The following is a 19,690-nucleotide window of genomic DNA, read 5'->3' on the forward strand; positions in this document are numbered from 1 at the left end:
ATGGATGGATTGAATGAAGGAAAGAAGGATGGAAGGGTGGTTGGATGGGTGGATGTGTCACTGAACCAAACTTTGGTCCATTCTCCCACTCACAGTAAAGCCAATCTACTGACACTAGGCTGTGGTGAAGGGAAATACTACATTCACTGTGGGCACCAGACAAGGAGGGCAGCTAATGCTCAAAAAACCCTAACTCCCCTTATGGATTTCAGGGAAGAGTTTTTAAGGGCAAGATGAGGGAGGGAAGTCACAGGGTGTGTGATCAGCTTATGCACAATTCTCTGATTGGTTGATGTTGAGGTAACAGGGTGGTGTCACAGGGGTTAACATTATCAATTCTCAGGCTCCAGCAGGTCTGGGGGTTACATACTCATGGTCATCATGTAGTTAACTTTGTCCATTTGTTGGGGGTTTTAGTACCTGTAAAACAACTCTCGAATGGGCATCAGATACTATTATCTAGGTACTTCAGGGAGGAACTAAAGATTCTGTGACTGCCATATGATTGATTTACTGTTTAAATTGTTTCTAGTTCTCCTGGCCCAACTCTACTTTTGTCCCAACATGTTCACAACCTTTCAAACATTAATTCTTAAGCCAAGCTTTTGTGACTCAGGGGAGACCTGGAAGACTAGAGCTTTTCTACAAACAAGAATGAGGCAGAGGACATGGTGGGGGTCTATCCTGGGAAGGCCCCATAGGGTCCTGCTTGGTTACAGATGGATAAGCACTATTACCACCATCCTCAAGCTTCATATCTGTCTATACCCTCAGGCCTCTCCAGCCACTGGTCTCTCTCTTTCCAGTATTTTGGAACCTCTTGATGTTATCAGATATTCTAATTTATCAACACCAGTGCTAGTGAAGTTTAAAAAAAATGGTTCATATTAAAAAGGGGAAGAGTATTTTTTAAACATATATCTGCCAATAATGTTTATAATTGAGCTCTGAAACTTGTGAATTGCATTGAGTCTGGGTATAAGTTATATCCCTACTTTACAGGAGTAATTGAAAGGGCACTAGATCAGGATTCTAGAACACTGAAAACCAGTCCCACCTCTGCTACTTAAGTTTCTTCCAGAGAGGGAGCAAGTCAGGGCCAACTCTCTTTGGTGCAAAGTGCTGTATACATCTTTCAGATTTATTAGTAAATCTTTTTTTTAAATTAATTAGTTAATTAATTTATTTTTGGCTGCATTGGGTCTTTGTTGCTGTGTGCGGGCTTTCTGTAGTTGTGGCGAGTGGGGGCTACTCTTCGTTGTGGTGCACGGGCTTCTCATTGCGGTGGCTTCTCTTGTTGCAAAGCACGGGCTCTAGGCACATGGGCTTCAGTAGTTGTGGCTCACAGGCTTTAGAGCACAGGCTCAGTAGTTGTGGCGCACGGGCTTAGTTGCTCCACGGCATGTGGGATCGTCCTGGACCAGGGCTTGAACCCGTGTCCCCTGCATTGGCAGGTGGATTTTTAACCACTGCACCACCAGGGAAGATCCCTCTATTAGTAAATCTTGATTTTTCTGGTTGAAGATGACCTTTCCCCCTACTCACTGAGTTATATGATATTATAATGGCCATTTGCAGCTCAGGTGATATTTGGTTTATTTAACTATTAATAAAAATGAATCTTCCTCCCTCTGATTGGGTGACAATAACCATGTTTATAAAATTTATTATTGATGGGACACCTTATATCACAATTTTATTCATTGCAAAATGAAGTCACTTGGAACCTTAGCTATCACGGGATTGAGCATTACAGAATCTTCGAGTTCTAGAATTGAAGGGAAATTTAGAGTTGGTTTCATTCTGCCTAACTCAGTTCAGGAGATTCCACAATAATATCTCTGAAAGATCAACCTCCCATCTTTCCTTGAACACATCCTGTGACAAAGGGCTCACTGTGTAAAACAAGAGTATAGCAGAATGGTTCTAAACTTGGTGCCCAACTGCCCAGGTTCAAATCCAGGCTCCCCTACCTGTATGCATACTTTGTTCAACTTACTTGAGCTGTGCGAGTCTCAGTTTCCTCTTCTGAAGTAGAGAAAATAGTAACGCCTTCCTAATTGGAGTGTGAAAGCATGCTATGAAAATATATTTGAAGATTTGCTGTTAATCATTTTCATCATCATCATCACCATTGTCATTGTTAAATTTACCATATAATCAAGCACTTATTTTAGAGGTTAACCAGATATTACTATGACAAGAAAAGATACAGACACAATTCAAGGATACATTCCTCAATACTAAAGTCTTCCCTTCTCTTACTCCCTAGGAAACTGCTCAAAGAACTCATGCAAGTGGAACTTACAGCTTCCTTGATCAGACTCAACATTCAGTAAGTGCTACCGCTTTTGGAAGGTCATTACAGAATTCCATCCATTGCTTTGATCCTGTTTGTGATGAAAAGCCTCTTCTGCAGGCCTGGGGTTCCCACAAACACTTTGCTGCCTGCCTGTGTCTTTCTTTTTGGCCCCACTGAGTTGGATTCAGAGATGAGAAGAGGCTTTGCTAGGTAGAACCCGGGAAAAGAATAGAGAAAATGTCTGAGAGTGTGGATGGGTTAAACCTACCATTACTGCCTGGGGGTTAAATTAAATGTGCTTTTGTTTTCTTTTTGTTCCCTAAATTTTTCTCATCAGGAGACATTGTCCCACTCTCCCAGTCACAGGACCCTGCAAAGTCAAAAGAAATGGCAACAATCAGAGGAGTTAGTGAGACCATATATTTCTTGAAGCATTTAAGAACAGTTCATTTTGCTCTTTCTGGGCCAGAATATATTACTCCTATATAGAAATTACTGCAAAAAAGAAATTCTGTACTTTAAGATGCTGGGGTACATTTTGGAAATTTCATTTGTTTTTAGCAAGTAAAGTAAGCACTTTCCACCGTCTGCCTGTCTTATTGGACGCAAGGACTTTATTTTTGGTGAAGCTAGCAGTATTTTGTCCAATTTCTCCAACTCTTATTTTTTCTGATACACCAGCATTTGGGGTAGTGGTGACACTGCATCTCATAAAGTCTCTGCCATCAGCTCTCCTCTGCAGGAGTTCTGCTGGCGAGCAGCTTGTTTTGGGAAGAAATCTATAATATTGTAACCATAAATATCAAAATTTAAAAAGGCTAACTTAAGGAAATATTTAGTTTTTTCCAGGGTGTAGCTTCCTTCATAGGTTTCAGAATTTCTTAGCATATTCTACTTCTGAGAGTGGTGGTGACTAATTTGACACATCAAATATCATAAAGGGGCAGGTAGAATTGGAGGCTGTGGGACTCCAGGCCTGGGAGAGGCTGATCAAAGGGAATTCTTTCACCCTCAGTGGTATTGCAAGACTCCCCTTATTGCTGTGGCATTTGCATATGCGAAGGGAGCTGGGAAGGAGGAGGAGACGGAAAGAAATAAAAAGATGGTGTATTCGCCGCTCAGCACATCAGAATGACTTCCTGTAACCCTGATCAGCTAAAGGCTGTATCACACAGGAGATTAGACCCACAGCTTTTGTTCCCAATAAGAAAGGAAACTTCATGTCTAATTCCCTACATGCCACATCTATCCGTTAATGCCTTTGAATTTCAGGCTACAGCATTTCTTGAAAACTGGGGGATTTTGTAAGCGAAACAAGGAGGGGGCTGTTCGGCATGCAGTCTGTTCAGATCTATGTGGTGTGAAGTTAAATATGCATGTTGCTTTAGCTGTTCCTGTTTCCAGTAGTTTCCTTCCCCTGGATGCCTCGCTGGTGCTGGAGCAGACGGGGGAGGGGTAGAGGGAGGAAGGTTTTGAGGGTGGGTTTTCTGATGATCTGTGATCCTCCCACCTTTCTCTTTACCGTCTCGACATGCTACAAGTTACTCCTTCTCAGGAAGAAACCCATGTTCCCTTCCTAGATTGGAGCTGATGTTTCTAACCTAGGGGAGGCTCTAGTCCCTGAGATAATTAGTACAGTGTTGTAAGGAACTCATGTTAATTTGTCTTTGGATATGGTATTTCCATATCTAGAACTGCAGTTGGAAGAGAAAAAAATTATTAATTTGCTGCTCCAAACCAGTGTGCAGATATCTGATAATTTTTTTGAAAAATTAAAAAGGAAGAAATGGAGCACCTCCTCGCTGGGGATATTTAGAGCCGTTGCCCAGTCTCTGTGCCTAAGAGATCCCCATGCTTTCCTGTGATCATAGCTTCTCTAGCACAGAGAATCAACTCCCAGGGCCAGCAAGTCACTTCCCCTAGAACATAGATGGAGTTCTGGGAGGTTGCTTGGTTACCAGGAAAGCAGATGATCTGACGTCTATGTTGGGCTACGTGCCTGGTCCTTGTGTCCTCTTCACCAGTCACATGTGTGGTACCTCGTGGGGGTCAGGAAACTGCTCCAGCCCCTCATGGGATTTGATGGGGAGCAATGACTTTGCAGTTGGAATTTGCTCAGATTTAACGCTGTACCTGGACTGATGTTGTGGCTAAAATCTTCCCTTGCTCTGAGACAGGGTTTGATGTCTCTGTTGGCTTCAGAAAATCAATGTCCATTTCCTGCTTTGAAAGTTTAGCTATCGTGTGTTGTTTATTTTTTTTTCTAGAATGTTCCATCTGTACTGGGGCCCTTTGGACACAGATTGGCCAATGTACGTAATGCAGAGAGTTAGCTCACATGACCCTACGTCTATGTAGTCTTCTAGCTCCCCACATCCCTTTATGACCTGTGTCTAGAAGGAAAGCTGCAGGAGGCTGGTGGTAGCAGGGTCATTTGTTGAACTTCAGCCTGAGAGTAATTTCCTACAACTTCGTTTGTTTTTGTTTTTTTGTTTGTTTGTTTGTTTTATTTGGCTGCTTTGGGTCTTAGTTGCGGCACATGGGATTTTCATTGAGGCACGCGGGCTTTGTTCTGGTTGTGGTGTGCGGGCTCTAGAGTGCACAGGCTCAGTAGTTGCGACATGAAGGCTCTCTAGTTGTGGTGTGCGGGCTTCAGAGTGCACAGGCTAAGTAGTTGTGGCGTGCTGGCTTAGTTGCCCTGTGGCATGTGGGATCTTAGTTCCCTGACCAGGGATCGAACCCGCATCCCCTGCATTGGAAGGTGGATTCTTAACCACTGGATCTCCAGGGAAGTCCCAAACAACTTTTAAATTTAACTTGCAGTCGAAGCCTTCCTTTGACCTCTGTCTCCTGTCAGATTACACTTTCGTGGCATGCTATATCAAAATTATAATTAATTCCTTAACTGAGCAAAAATTAATCTAATTTTTGTCTTTTTCTTTAGTCCAGTGCCATCCAATAGAATTTTCTGTGATGTTAAGAATATTCTTTATCTGTGCTGTGCAGTATGTTAACCACTAACTAGGTATGGCCATCAAACACTTTAACATGTGGCTACTGCAACTGAGGAACTAAGTTTGTGATTTTACTTATTTTTAATTAATTTAAGTCTAAACAGCATCACGTGGTAGTAACAGCCTACCATGTTGGATGGAGCATCTCTAGATCATAGGCCCTCTGAATACAGGGGCCAGGTCTAAATGGTCCATTCTTGCACCCAGGCTGATAATAATCAGCTGTTATAGCTCAGTGTGGACATGGGTTGGTAAACTCCTTCTGTCCCAGATCCCTAAGCATCTTTCACACCCTGCAATTCCATATGCCTTATCCCCCCACATGGACCCTTGATCCAGAACTAGAGGGTTAATGACGCTCCTGCACCATCCTCCAGCATGCATCCATTCTAACTGGTTGGTGCCTGACTTATGCTGGTTGTTAAATAATATATAAGCTCTGATTATGTCCATAATGTCTACTGTAGTAATGGCCATAACAGACAATCAGTACTTGTTGGATATAGTGATGGGTGAGCACATGGAGAGATGGGGGGATGAACAGATAAATGAATGCATCTCACCTTCTGATGGTGAGAATGCATCTCACCTTCTGATGGGAGAAACAGAACTGATATTAGAACTGGGTCACCCTAATGGCTATTTTTTGTTCTCTACTTACCACTCAGTGTTCTTCTTCAAAGCTTCTACCTCTGCTTTGTCAACTGCTAGACCTAGAACAACTGGCTCCAGATCTATCACTGAATTCCAGTGCCATGTGCAGCACAGATTGCTGTATCTCTCCACTTACTTCTGGCTGTCATTTCTGACTACAAATACCCAACCCTACAATCAGACCAAACCCCACTCACTCACCCAAGGACACCATTCTCTTCCCATGTACCCCAGTCCCAGGCTTCAGTCACCACTGACTTTGTCTTCTTCATCCACCACCAAGAGAGGGATGAGTCTTTGATCTGGGCCTCCTAAAAGCCTCACTTCCACCCCCTCTGTTGGCATACCACTCCACAAACTCCTTCTTTACATGGGTGTGAACTCTTCCTAAGTGGTCCTCATGCTACCTTCCCCCGGATTCCATCCTCTGTATTGAAGGACTAACATTCCTGAAGCATGAATATTATCTAGTTACTTCTTCAATAAGCTAGTTCCTACCTAACACTTTAGGGATCTCTTCAAGGATCTCTAAAGACCTTCTGTTCCAATTGGGCAAGTTGATCTCTTGACTTCTAAACGTGTTTATTTCCCAACTCCAAGCATTTGCTATCCTTGATCTCTCACCTGTGCTCTTAGTACAGAGATGTCTATACTTCTGTATACATTTCTGTTAAGACCCTCCTGGTGAAGGAACTTTTCCCTGTGTGCTTGAGTTCCTTCATTCCCCTTTGTAGATAAAGAAAATACGAAGTCTCTTTTCCGTGTAGAAGGATGACCCCCATGATAATATTTTTAGAATCTGGAGCTCAGTGGAGCAGACAAGAGTAGAACAGTGCAAGGGTGAATAGGAAGAGAAAGAACAGTGATTGTCACCCAGGGAGGTGGAATTCTCTCGAGTTAAAGAAATCAGCAGCTTGGCTGGAAATGGGAGAGGTCATGCATCATTTGGAATTCAAGAGGGAGGGGAAGCAAGGGCAGGAACAACATAAGAGCATTAATGCATTAAGGCCAGGCCTAGGGTGGGTTTCATGCCAGTTGATTTGGAGTCCCATGGTCTAGAGGGCACAGAAAAAGATGCTCACTGACCTTCTCATTTGCTTTGTCATTTGACCAACCACCAGCTACCACCAGACACCCTTGTTCACACATTCCGTATGTGTCTCTCTTGTCTCTCTTAAGCTGCTGCAAAGCAGAGCTCTGATAAATTCTTCCTTCTCTCCCTATCTCCCCTCTGCCAGATTGGGAGTAGGAACTCAGCGGATATTTTTGATTTAATGAGTATATGCAAATGGGAGGCAATAGAGGAGGGTATAGGCAGAGACACAGAAGAAGAAAAACATCTCCTTCTGCTCCCTTGTTGTTGGAACAGGGAAAGGTAAGAAAGAATGAAAGTTATAAGGAAGATTTGTGTGATAGTAGGATTTCAGGACCATGGATAGAGAAGAGAGAAGGCTGAAGTGGCACCCGCGGCCTGCCTTGTGATTCTCCATCATTTCACCTAGTTTAAATCTGCCATGGCACTCATCATGACTTCAATTATCCGATTTATTACTTGTGTATTATCTTGTCTCCTCCATTGGGCTGGAGGATCTAGAAGGCATGGTGTGTGTCTGTCTCACTTACTGCTCTATCTCTAACACCTCCCAAATGAGAAGCACACACCTATTTTGAATGAATTTTTGAGTTGCATGGATTAATGCTTTGAAAGATGATCACCCTATTTGTACTTTTAACCATTCTGTCATCCATAATCCCCCACAGTCCACCTCCACCCTGCGTCCCAATCTAGATCAATCTTTGAAAAATCAAGAGAGCCAGGCTCGTGTCCTGGCATTATTAATTGACTGTGTGATTTTTTTTGTTTAAAGACTTTTTTTTTTTTGATGTGGACCATTTTTAAAGTCCTTATTGAATTTGTTACAATATTGCTTCTGCTTTATGTTTTGGTTTTTTGGCTGCGAGGTAAGTGGGATCTTAGCTCCCTGACCAGGGGTTGAACCCGCACCACCTGCATTGGAAGGCGAAGTCTTAACCACTGGACCGCCAGGGAAGTCCCCGACCATGTGATTCTTTTTTTTTTTTTTTTTTTTTTTAAATATTTATTTATTTATTTATTTATGGCTGTGTTGGGTTCTCGTTTCCATGCAAGGGCTTTCTCCAGTTGTGGCAAGCGGGGGCCACTCCTCATCGCGGTGCGCGGGCCTCTCACCATCGCGGCCTCTCTTGTTGTGGAGCACAGGCTCCAGACGCGCAGGCTCAGCAATTGTGGCTCACGGGCCCAGTTGCTCCGCGGCATGTGGGATCCTCCCAGACCAGGGCTCAAACCCGCGTCCCCTGCATTGGCAGGCAGATTCTCAACCACTGCACCACCAGGGAAGCCCCCCATGTGATTCTTAACAACGCATTTGACCAAATTTAAATTTCCTCATTAAAATACTACTACTACTACTACTAATGAATTGAACTCAAATAGTCTGTAACTAAGGCCCCTTCTAACTTGGAATTCAGTGAAGAAACAAGAAAGATAAAACTAGGCCACAGAAGAGAAGGCTGAAGGGGAGTGTCGTTATCTCAGCAAGGCAGAGATTGATGAGTTATGACCAGCAGTGGTTCTTCCCTGCCCCCACCTGCGGGCAGAAATGAGCCCCTTGTCTCCTGGACAAGAAAATGCACCAGGTAGGTTTGAGACTAATGCAGTACTGATATTCTGCTTTCTCTTTACTGCCTTAATAGGTTGACATAGTTTGGTCCACACTCACAGGTTGCATTAGAGAATTAGAGGAAATAAAAGCAGGTTTTGCCTGCAACCTCTTACACTGGCTTGAACACCTAAGAGGCAGAATGTTTGTATTCATCCTGGTTATTCATCAGTTCCCAGCTGACTGACCCAAGGAAAACAGTGACTTGGGATTTCTGCTAAATCCCTTCACTTAAGCTGAAGATTAGATCTACGTGCTGTTTCTATTCAACATTGTAATGTGAGGTTTTTTATGTAAGACATTGGTGAACCTGTAGTAATGGCTGGAAATTGCAAAGCACAAACAAAAAGTTTGGTAAAATGGCTGGTTAATAAATTATGGAAACAAGGAATTTGGTTTCTCCAAATGGAGGAGGCTACCGATTTCTTCAACTTTTGAGAAGCTCCAAAACAGAAAGATAAACTTTCTCCAAGTGCTGATAGCCGGAATATTTTTTTAAATTTCTTTATTTTATTTATTTATTTTTGGCTGTGTTGGGTCTTCGTTTCTGTGCGCGGGCTTTCTCTAGTTGCGGCGGGCGGGGGCTACTCTTCATCGCGGTGCGCGGGCCTCTCACTGTCGCGGCCTCTCTTGTTGAGGAGCACAGGCTCCAGACGCGCAGGCTCAGTAGTTGTGGCTCACGGGCCCAGTTGCTCTGCGGCATGTGGGATCTTCCCAGACCAGGGCTCGAACCCGTGTCCCCTGCATTGGCAGGCAGATTCTCAACCACTGTGCCACCAGGGAAGCCCCCAGAATATTTTTTTAAACATGTGGCTAGTTTCTTTTGAATTCAGGTAATTATTCCCACAAATGAGGATTCTTGCCTCAGAAAGTACCAATCTCAACTCTGGCCTGGCATACAGTCAGCACTAAATAAATGGTAACAGTGATTACCATTACTATTATTCAGAACAATTACGTATCTGAGAAGTAATCTCTTCTCCCACTGACTGACGTGTGTGCATGCGTGTATGTGTACATTGGCAGGTTCTTTAATTCATTGGACCTCAGTCCCCGTATTTAAGAAGGATATATCATCTTGAAAAACTGTATCGTGGTACATTGCAGCTCAGGGTGCTAAGACAGTGACATATAAGTGAACATTCTTACCCTGCTAATGTCATTATGCACTCATTCATTGACAAATAACTGAAAAAATTGGATTCTTGCTGGGTGCTAGGGATATTACTTTGAACAGAGAGACACAGGGCCCTGAATTCATGATAAAATTTTAAGATAAAATTTAAGTAAATAAAACAATACAAGTTATATTAACTATCCTGGAGGAGCCAATCACAGAGAAGAATAGATGTTGGACTCAGAATGCAAGAGAATGATTAGATCCATCTCAGATGTGGGAGAGGCCAAGAGTTAGCCCTGTCAGAGGTAAATTCTTCTCTTCCATCTTCCCTGGCCAGGTTTGTTTGTTGTTGTTGTTTGTTTTTTTCTTTTGGAGCTGGCTGGCCTTCCTCCTGGGCCTTCCTTCCCCTTCCCCGAAGTATCAATATGATGCCCTTGCAGGGTGCTTGCTCCCCCAGAAGTGACCATTGACACTGCACAGGGCTGGGCTCTCCCGACCAACAAACCGTAAACCTCCGTCTGCAGAATCAATGCCCCTTTACCGCTGCTAAAGCACTAATAACAGAAACGTCCCTGGCCGTGACCTACCTGAGTCATTACACACTAATCATCGGAGGCAGTTTCAAGCAGATTGACTAGTGAGCGGCGTCCTCCCCAGCGTCCAGGCAGGAGGACACGTGGCTGCCTTCATAGCGCCTGAGCAGATGGCCGAGAGCGTTGATCGCTCTCCACAGCCGGTGCGGGTCTGGCTCCAGGAAGGGGAATCTCCACGTCTTGCATGCAAAGCTGGGCTCTCTCACCCAGGGGCTCTGTTCCAAGTGCCCGCCTTCCATTTCAGAACAGAATCCAAGCTCCCCCTGACCTTCTTTGTGCCCATTTGAAACCTATCACCCAAATAACTCTCTAAAGATGGCGAGGAAACAAGGTTTACCTGCCCCTCAATCTTTCTCATATGCACCACTGCCATGAACCATAGCAGTGAATTCCTTCCCCACTTTCCCGTGTCATGCCTGTCCAGATACGTGGTCCAGTGCCATGGCCATCATGGGCTTATGAATTGGTGTTACAATTTCTTCATTTAAGTTTTAGCTTGAGCATTTGTTTCCATGTCGCTCTATCACTCCCTACAATCGTAATTTTGAGGGTTACACAATATATCAGCAGGATGATGCTTTACTTTATTATGGAATATCTGGAGGTTTCCGTTCTTTTCCCTAACACCATTATTGCCAGAGTTAATTACTTAGCATCTATAGAGTTTTCTTCCTTGGGATAACTTCCTGGGGATATACCCCTGAGGAGAATTACACAGTCAAAGGATAAGAGCATCTTTATGACTCTGGATGCATATGGCTAAGTTTTTTTTTGTTTTTTGGTTTTTTTTTCGTAAATGGATGGTGTTAATTTACAACCAGCTCATTGTATTTTGGGCTTTCTACTCTTAGCTGCCTATGTTTTATTAGCCCATAAAGAGGATTCAGATTATATTTAAGAGGAGCTAGGCAGTGGAGTTGGAAATGTGAGTTAGATCAAATCTTTACCTTCAAGGAGCTCACAGAGTAGAGGGAGAAGCCAGATTAGGAAATAACCCACTGCTCTCTGACACGGCAATGCCCCAAGGAAAATGGCACTTAGGAATCCGTGGATTCTGGCACAAGACATTATTTCTGAGACTAGCGTAGTTCAAGAACTTCTCCCTTTGAGTAATCTGAGATGAACGTTGTGCTATTTCTTGACAAGGGTTTAGAGATTCGGGAAATCAGGAGTCTGGTGGTTCTCCAGTCCCATGTACCCTTGTTATATCCATAAATTCATTCTTGACAACTCTGTTGCATGCACTGTGTTCTCAGTCTAATTTTATGGGCCATCCACTCCAGTACACTCTGAAAATTCTGTGGGTAGAAGTTCGTAAAAGTTGTGCATTGCTAGGCCAAATTGTGAGCCTTTTGGCTGTGTGTGCTCAGTAGACCCAGTGGGTTACATCCAGTAATCTAAGTTCATTTCGATTCAAGTAAGGGAAGCAGCAGTCATGGTGGAAAAAGCACAGATTTTAAGACAAATAAATGGGGATTCAAATCTTGGCTCTCTAATTATCAGTTCTGCAAATCTGGGAAAAGTTACGTAATCTTTGTCAGCCCCAGTGTCCTCTTCGATAACGAGGACAACAGTAGTAACCCGTAGGTTTCTTGCGAAGATTAAATAAAAATTCCTCTTGCCGGGGAGAGGGTGTCTGCTTGGGAAGAAGCTTTGGGCTGGGGAGTGGGATGCTGAGAGCAGAATCCTGGCGGCCATCAGTTCAGCAAAAGATAGCAGCAAAAACACTGCTCTGTTTTAGCTGGGGGAGACCTGGTTGTGGTCTGACGGGCAAGAAGCTGGGAGGAGAACTGAGGCACAGGATCCAACCAGAAAGTGTGCGGGGAGGGCCCCCAGGGAAATCAGTGGCTCGTACAGAAGTTCAATTTGAAGTCGTTTGCTTTGTCATAATCCAATCGTCCACTCTGTCTGCCCCGTTCCCCTGACTCCCAAGAGTAAAGCTAACCTCTCCCTTCATACACTTATATTTAAAATGTTTTTGAGAGCGAGATTTTTATGGACGTTTCATGAAGGTGCTGAGTTCCTGCCTGGGTCCTTGCCGAGGAAAACAGGTGTTGTTCTCAATCATTTTGAAGGTAACAGCTAACGGGTAGGACATTTGCTTACATGCCAGGCCTTGGGCTAAGTGTTGTGTGTGCATCACCTCGTTTCAGCCTCGTGAGGACCTGTGAGGTGGGTTCTGCTAGCTTCTGCGGTTTCGCAGATGAGGAAACCAACCCTTGAAGAGGTTGCATGGGTTGCTGGTACTCAGATGACCTGCAAGTGGTGGGGTTGGATTGGACTCCAGCCATCTTGACTCTGGAGTCCACACTCTTTTTTTTTTTTTTAAGTCTTTATTGAATTTGTTATAATATTGCTTCTGTTTTTTTATGATTTTTTATTTTTTTGGCCGTGAGGCATGTGGGATCTTAGGTCCCCGACCAGGGATCAAACCTGCATACCCTGCATTGGAAGGTGAAGTCCTAACCACTGGACCGCGAGGGAAGTCCCTGGAGCCCACACTCTTGGCCACTGCACTAAGTTCTTTCGATGTGCAGGACCCTGGGTCAAAATTGCCAATGGGGCTGTGCATTTCATCCAAGAAATAGTGACAAGGACTTTTGGCTTCAACAGGGATTGGAGGCTTGTGGTGCCTGAAGATCTCAGCTAATGTTTAGGTTGTTTTTATAATTCTATAAAGTAGGTGACGTTGATGACCGGTATGATTAAAGATAAACTTCGGTGGAGCTTTCCTTCCTCTTCCTCTTCCTCTTCCTCTTTCTCTCCATGCAAAGAAAGAATGAGAAGCATCAAGTATACTACACTGTGAAAATGGAAACTGAGGCCTTCTCTGTGGTTACCAGGGACTCTGCATTAAACAGAGACTCTTGTTAGTCAAGGAAAAGTAGAGCCACTAAGAGCCACAAGCCTAAGTCCTTCTGATGCTCAACATGCTTGTAGACTCAAAGTGGTTCGACTCTCCCATCAAAGTTCTCACTGGGTTGCAACTGAAGTTCTATTCTGAGAAAAAAACAGAAAACAAAGGCAGAGGACTAACAAGCAAGGAACTGAATTGTGCCTTTGAGATTTTCTATGTAGTACATATATAAAATATACATATATATTGTTTAATACCATGAATATTCATTTGTGTTCATAAATATTTTAAAACAGAATCATGGGGATGGGGAAGTAAAGAAGGATTACATCTATTTCGGTCTAAAGTAAAAAAAGACCTTGTTATTCAGAGCACATGGTCCTACCTCGGCGTGGTGGTGGCTGACACAGGTTACAAGCTCCCTTCCGAAGGCTGACTCTGCAAATGCGACGTTGAGGAGCCAGGAGGCGCCACGTCTGCACAGAGCTCCTGAGAAGGCTTGTGCGTCTCAACACCCTCCTGAGCAGCCCTCACGGCGCTGAGCTCAGCGCTGCTGACGGTACGTGTCAAGCCCTCTATTCCCCCTGTGAGAGCTTTGATCAGGGATGTGGTCAAAGGAGAGGCATCGGAACTGGTGTCCCACTGTCTCTGTGATCCTTGTCCTCATCTCTTCCCTACAGGAATTGCCATCTCACTGTATTAAGCAGGTGGCTGGAGCCGTGCTTTCATGCGCTTCGACAGACACACATTGAATCCTCTTCTATGCCAGGCATGGTGCTAGCTGCCAGGGACATAGTGATAAACAAGACAGGCAGGTTTCCCAGACCCATGGGGCTTATAGTCTCCAGAGGAAACAGATATAGACAAACAGCCATACAAATAAAGGTATAAGTATAAATTGTAGTATCTACTGTGAGATCAACACACAGCATGTTTTAAGAGTCCGTACAGAGTATGGTAACTCAATTTGAGTGATCAAGGAATTGATATTTAAGTTGAAACAGTCTAGGGAAAAGTCTCTGGGGATAGGGTAAGACATTTGGGGCTTTTGAAGAATTAAAAGAAGGTGTCGTTGGAATGAAGTGCTATCAAAGGGGCATTTGGTGGTGTTGAAAGAGTGGACGGGGAGAGAGATCCATCAAAGTACAGATTTCAGATTTTATTCTAAATGCCGGGGGCAGTCATTAAAGGATCTGGAAAAGTAAGGGACGTGATTATACTTGTGTTTTTAACAATATTGCTCTGGCTACTGTATTGAAGATGGCTTGGAAGGAGGCAAAGTGGCAGCAAGGACAACAGTTAAGAGGTGTGTTGAAATAGTCTAGGAGGGAGGAATGACCTTGGCTTGTCATGGGGTTGTAACTACGGGGATGGAGAAAAGTTCAAGGATCCTGTCTACCTGTCTGTCTATCTATTTGCCCATCTGTCTGTGTATTTATGGATCCATCCGTCCATCCACCATCATCATCATCTCTTCCACGCTGCATAAAATCCATTTGCTCAGTTCTTTAGTGCACCAGTGACCAGCGCCACTATATTCTAAGTCCTGCAGAAATCACAAAGCTGTTTTTGTTTTGTTTTGTTTTTGTTTTTTTGATTTTCTGTTTTGCCCCAGGAATGGGTAAATAGTTTCTTCTTCCCCTATTAAAGTTCGCTTGGAGGCAGTCCTGTTGGCTCCTCCGTTTCCCTTTGCCGCTGTCACGGTTTTTACCTCAGATGACACCATTTGCTTTACATAAGTTCCTCATGCATTGAAGGCTGACATTCTTAATCGTTCTGTCACCTGTGTTACAACAGGCTGCTGAAAAGATACAAGCGATGCCTGCAGGAGATAGGGCCATCGCAGCAGTTTGTGTCACACCAGTGGAATGTGAGGTAGCAGGGAAATAATTAGTTTAGTTAGATGTAAATGGAAGAAGAATGGAGGCACTACTAACATGTGGATTCCTGGGAGGAGGGGTGGCCACCTTCGTTTCAGATTTGAGGAAGAATAATTGAATCAATAGCTACGAAAATGAAAGCAGTATTAAGAGACTTTTATGGCAACGTATAAGGCAGGAAGAGCTAAATTGAATCAACCTGCCTTTACTGAGTGCTTATTATGTACCTGTCACTGTGTGAGACATTTTAGCCAAACAAAGGGGAAAATAATTGCAGGACATAAATAAGTCTTTACACTCCGTGGGGAGTCAAGATTTCTGAACATGTGGATGCTTCAAGCATATATTAGAAAGGTCGAGTAGCAATTATAAGCTACGTTAATAGGCAGCATTTTTAGAGATAGCTTTGACTATAAGACTCTGTGACTATGACTTAACCTCTCTGAACACCAAGTCTCTCCTTTGTAAAATGTTCATATGACAACATGGAGTGCCATAACATACACACATACACACACAGACATGCACACACATACACACACACACACACATGTTGGTTAGGGCTCCTCAGGGCTGCACTCAGGTACTGGACCAGGAAGGCGGGTGAAGAAGATGCCCTTCAGCAGCCATTTGGTTTTTCAGAGTCTACTATTTTAGTGAATGATTTAAAATATTCCACCTGTTTAGAGAAGAGTAAGTCAGCGTAAACCTTGACATGGACTAGAAAAGTTAAATAGGTGTTGAAAAACATAAAAATAAGGTTTTTCTGAGGATGCCCACTTCTTTCTATAAAAGTTGTAGAGTGTATACATGTCAGTATATTAGCTGGACTTTTCCAAAGCCTGGGCCATTCTAGTAGATCTTAGTAGTTGTGTGAAAATATGCTAAAGTATTCATTGTATTCCATCATTGACTCCATTGTCACACACTGAGGTTCTCAAGGTCCTAACACGTCTTTCCTGTGGTGTGTTCTTGCATGTTGTTTAAAGCTGTTTTCTTCTGTGTCTGATACTTCTCTTTTTTAGTCCTAAGACGTCTCCCTTTCTAGTCTGCTTTTTTATTCAGTTCCTCTTAAAAAAATCTCTTTATCATCCTAACTTCTCTTTTGTCTCAGTCATTTCTGTCATTTGTCTAATTTTTCATTAGCTTTTCATTCTTGATTTTTTTCATAATTCTCTGTAGAATGGGTCCAGTCATTTCTACACACCTGAAAACTCTTAAAATTTTAATTTAAAAATACAGATATTTTCTTGCATGTCTTAAAAATAAGACAACAGACCCTAAATGGAGTCACTTAGCTAAGCTTCGGCTCTCCTGGAAATGGAACCTTAAACAAGTCAGTCAGAAATTGCCTGATCAACACTAGTTAAGTCATCTGACTGATGGAACCCCATCCCCTAAAGGAAGGTAACTTTGCAATAAACAATCCCCTTTTTTGCCTAGTATAGCTGCCTTGTTCCTGCTCCCTCTGCCTATAAAAGTCTTTTCATTTTGTGGAGCTCCTTTCTGTCTGCTACATTGGATGCTGCCCAATTCATGAATTGTTGGATAAAGCCAATAAGATCTTTAATGTTTATTCTGTTGAATTTTTAAAATAGTTTCATTAAGTGTAAAACAGGTGACATATTTAAACATATAATCTCATAGGCATTAAAACTTGGTTTCTAAAATATATTTTATAAATGAATGCTTAGAAACTTGGAGTGTTTTTCTTAAAAAAAACCAAACAAACCTACATATCACCTGTCAGTTTCATTATTTATCAATTAATAGAAAAGGGATTTTTTCACATCACTAGGTGATTTTCTACTTCCTCATTTGTTGGAGAAATAAAAGAACACCACCTTATGCTAACCCTCAGAAAGGCATAACTACTTAATACCCTGAAGGCTAAAGAACAATTTAAGTGAATTAAAATTACTTTACTTTTAGAATGGTGGAGTAGGAAATGGAATGGTTGGACTCAGAAGGATTTTTCTAGAGGTAGATTTTAACAGTTGAATAGATTTGCCTTGATTAAAGAAGGAAATGAGAACTTGAAAAGGAAATGCAAGTATTACTTTAGGGTTATTGAGAAATACTGGCTAGGGGTGCTGAGGAAGATAAGAACAATTTGTCAGCCACTTGAGAGAAGTAGTTTTATTAAAAGTCAACCGAATGTTTCAGAGTGGTCATTATATAGTGAGAAAAGGTTCAAGATCCCATGGATTTAGGCACTTTCAAATCTGAGTATCTGGATTGAGTCATAGGGAGTTTTGTGTCTAGGCTTAGTGAAATCAAACTTTAGACAGAGGGCAGGCAAATAGATTTCTTCTTGCTTGCCAATTCTGATTAGGAAAGGCACCCTGTAGTTTTGTTGAGAAGAATGCATCTGAGCTCAGCAGGAAAGTGCTGTGATTGATTAGCAATGTCTTCCAGGGGTACAGGAAGGGGGAGTGGTAGCACGTGTGCCAAGTATTACCATTCTACCCTAGACAGGAGAACATTTTCCCTTGTGGTCAGAGAGGGGAGCTGTTTGCTTCTGGAGACCGTATCTACTTGACTTGGTGAGTAAATATTAAGATGATTTCATTTCATATTACTGTCAAGCAAAAGGGAGCAATGTCATCCTAGAGCCTCATGAGGAATGTTACGGTTCCGTTGGGGATGCCTATTAGGATTTCTAACCAAATTCCTTTTCAACACAATGGTTTAATTGCAAGGAAAGTTGTTTAGGGAATACCATTTGATGGGGTTTAATCAATTTATGCTATTGGATTCTGCTGCAGATTATACTGATCAACACACAGGGCGGACTGGGAGACTTGGTTCCATTAATTTCAGGGAAAGGCGATTTAGAATGGAATATGATGGCTTTGAAGCTGATGTTCTCGTTTTTGAATTTGTATGGGTCCCAGGTGGAAGGCCTTGGCACTGTGTGCTGCTGTATCCTTCCTGAATCTCTCTAAGCAGATGCTTTATCAGAGAACAGAGCCAGCAAAGGAAGTTGTAGAGATGTGCTGTTGGTAAATGCATCTAGGGAGACATTTTCTTAACCACCCGTATTAATTATAATAAAAATGGAGTGAATTTGAAAATTTAAAAATAAATAAGAGTGGAAAATACGTCATAAAAACATGTAACCTGCCTTGTGATATTTTACATCTCTATCATTACTCTATGCATGTCACCTGGTTTTCCAGGTGCATAATAAGCATCAGTGGTGGGTGAGGAAAGCAGGGAGCCAGGGGAGGAGAGCTGATGGACGGTAGAATCAAGCTGCCGTCTTTGAAACCAGCCTCCGATGGTTGGCAGCTTCTCATCCTCTCTGAGCTTTGCTTTTCTCATTTGGAAAATGGATCAACAAATCAGAAGGCTCAGTGACTGTTATCGATCCTGAGTCCCGTTTGCCGATGAGGACATGGCTCAGAGAAGTCAAGACCCACAGGTAGAAAGTGCCAGCGCTGGATTTGTCCTTCGGAGCTCCTGAAGAGACAGTACATCATGAAGTGCTGTAGAGAGGACTGGATTTATAACCCACAGATGGGCAGGATTTTGAGTCTAAAACTGTTGCTCCGGCTCCAGCCTCAGCACACAATACCTGTGAGATCTTTGCCAATTCCAAACTTCCCTCGGCCTCAGTCTCCTCATCTATGAAAGCCATAAGGTTTTCGAAAGAGCTGGTGTGAGAATCAGATGATACAGTAGATGTGACAACAGTTTTCAGAGCAGAACACACCATGCAAAGGGAAGGTAGCAATATATAAGCAAGACCAGATGCGTGGCTGCAGCAGAAGGTCAAAGAGGACGTAGAAGATCCTGTAGCCCATTAGTGCAAGTGACCTAGAACAAACATCTCAAGGCTGCTTGGAGCCCAGCCAGTGTTATATCATATCCGATAAATATCAGATTCAATAAATATCATTTATTGAAAGTCTACTACGTGCAGATCACTGTTCCCATTTTCTTTTGTGATTAAGGGCAACTTCTAACATAATCCCTATCTTAAAGGAACTTAAAATTGCATTGAGAAAAGCATTTTTCAATCTGACCCATTTTTTGAAACTTAAAAGCTTAGCGCACTTCTTATTACTCAACAGTTTCTTTCCGTGGGGGCTATTCTAGAAATGCTTTATATTTATCTATATAACGAACTTGCACGTTTCTCAAGAAATGTACGCTTAGCCACATTGATCCCCCTTACCCTCCCTCCCAAAAGTACCAAAAAAGGATGTCCCTATGATGTCTAATGGTCTTCTTAGTGATGCATTTAGAGTCAAAGATGGTGATGCCAAGTCTTGTCTGTATCCTGCTTTCCTGACAGGGATAGTTTCTGAGAAGGGAATCTGGGGTGAGAGAGATGAATCGCTGCCATTTTTGTGAAAAGCCAATGTCGTACCAGGGCGACCCAACCTGAAGCAAACCTAAAATATAAGCAAATGATAGAATGAGGATACAAATCTATGCTGTGGGCTGAGAGAGTCAAGATCATAGAGAAGTTGAAGTGTATGGATGGATGAAAACAAGTGATTCAGAAGGAAGTCTCTGAGCAGAGTGTAGAGCGGATACCACTCTCCTCCATGAAGCCCGGC

At 42.8% G+C, this 19,690-nt stretch overlaps 1 protein-coding gene across 14 annotated transcripts in view; it reads left to right on the top strand.

The window, feature by feature from the left end:
* The window catches only part of RBFOX1 (RNA binding fox-1 homolog 1), a 1,497,346-nt gene that overhangs the window by 267,457 nt on the left and 1,210,199 nt on the right, over positions 1-19,690 (top strand). For all 14 annotated transcript variants that reach the window (XR_005016506.1, XR_005016507.1, XR_005016505.1 and 11 more), the window contains exon 2: positions 2,273-2,335. Coding sequence is in view for 10 of the 14 variants with exons in the window: in XM_036826196.1 (XP_036682091.1) it covers positions 2,273-2,335 (63 nt within the window). In the remaining 4 variants the exon portion in view is untranslated. The remainder of the gene's footprint in view (positions 1-2,272; positions 2,336-19,690) is intronic.

This window comes from Balaenoptera musculus, chromosome 15 (genome assembly GCF_009873245.2).
Source record: "Balaenoptera musculus isolate JJ_BM4_2016_0621 chromosome 15, mBalMus1.pri.v3, whole genome shotgun sequence".
In the NCBI taxonomy this organism is placed as follows: Eukaryota; Metazoa; Chordata; class Mammalia; order Artiodactyla; family Balaenopteridae; genus Balaenoptera; species Balaenoptera musculus.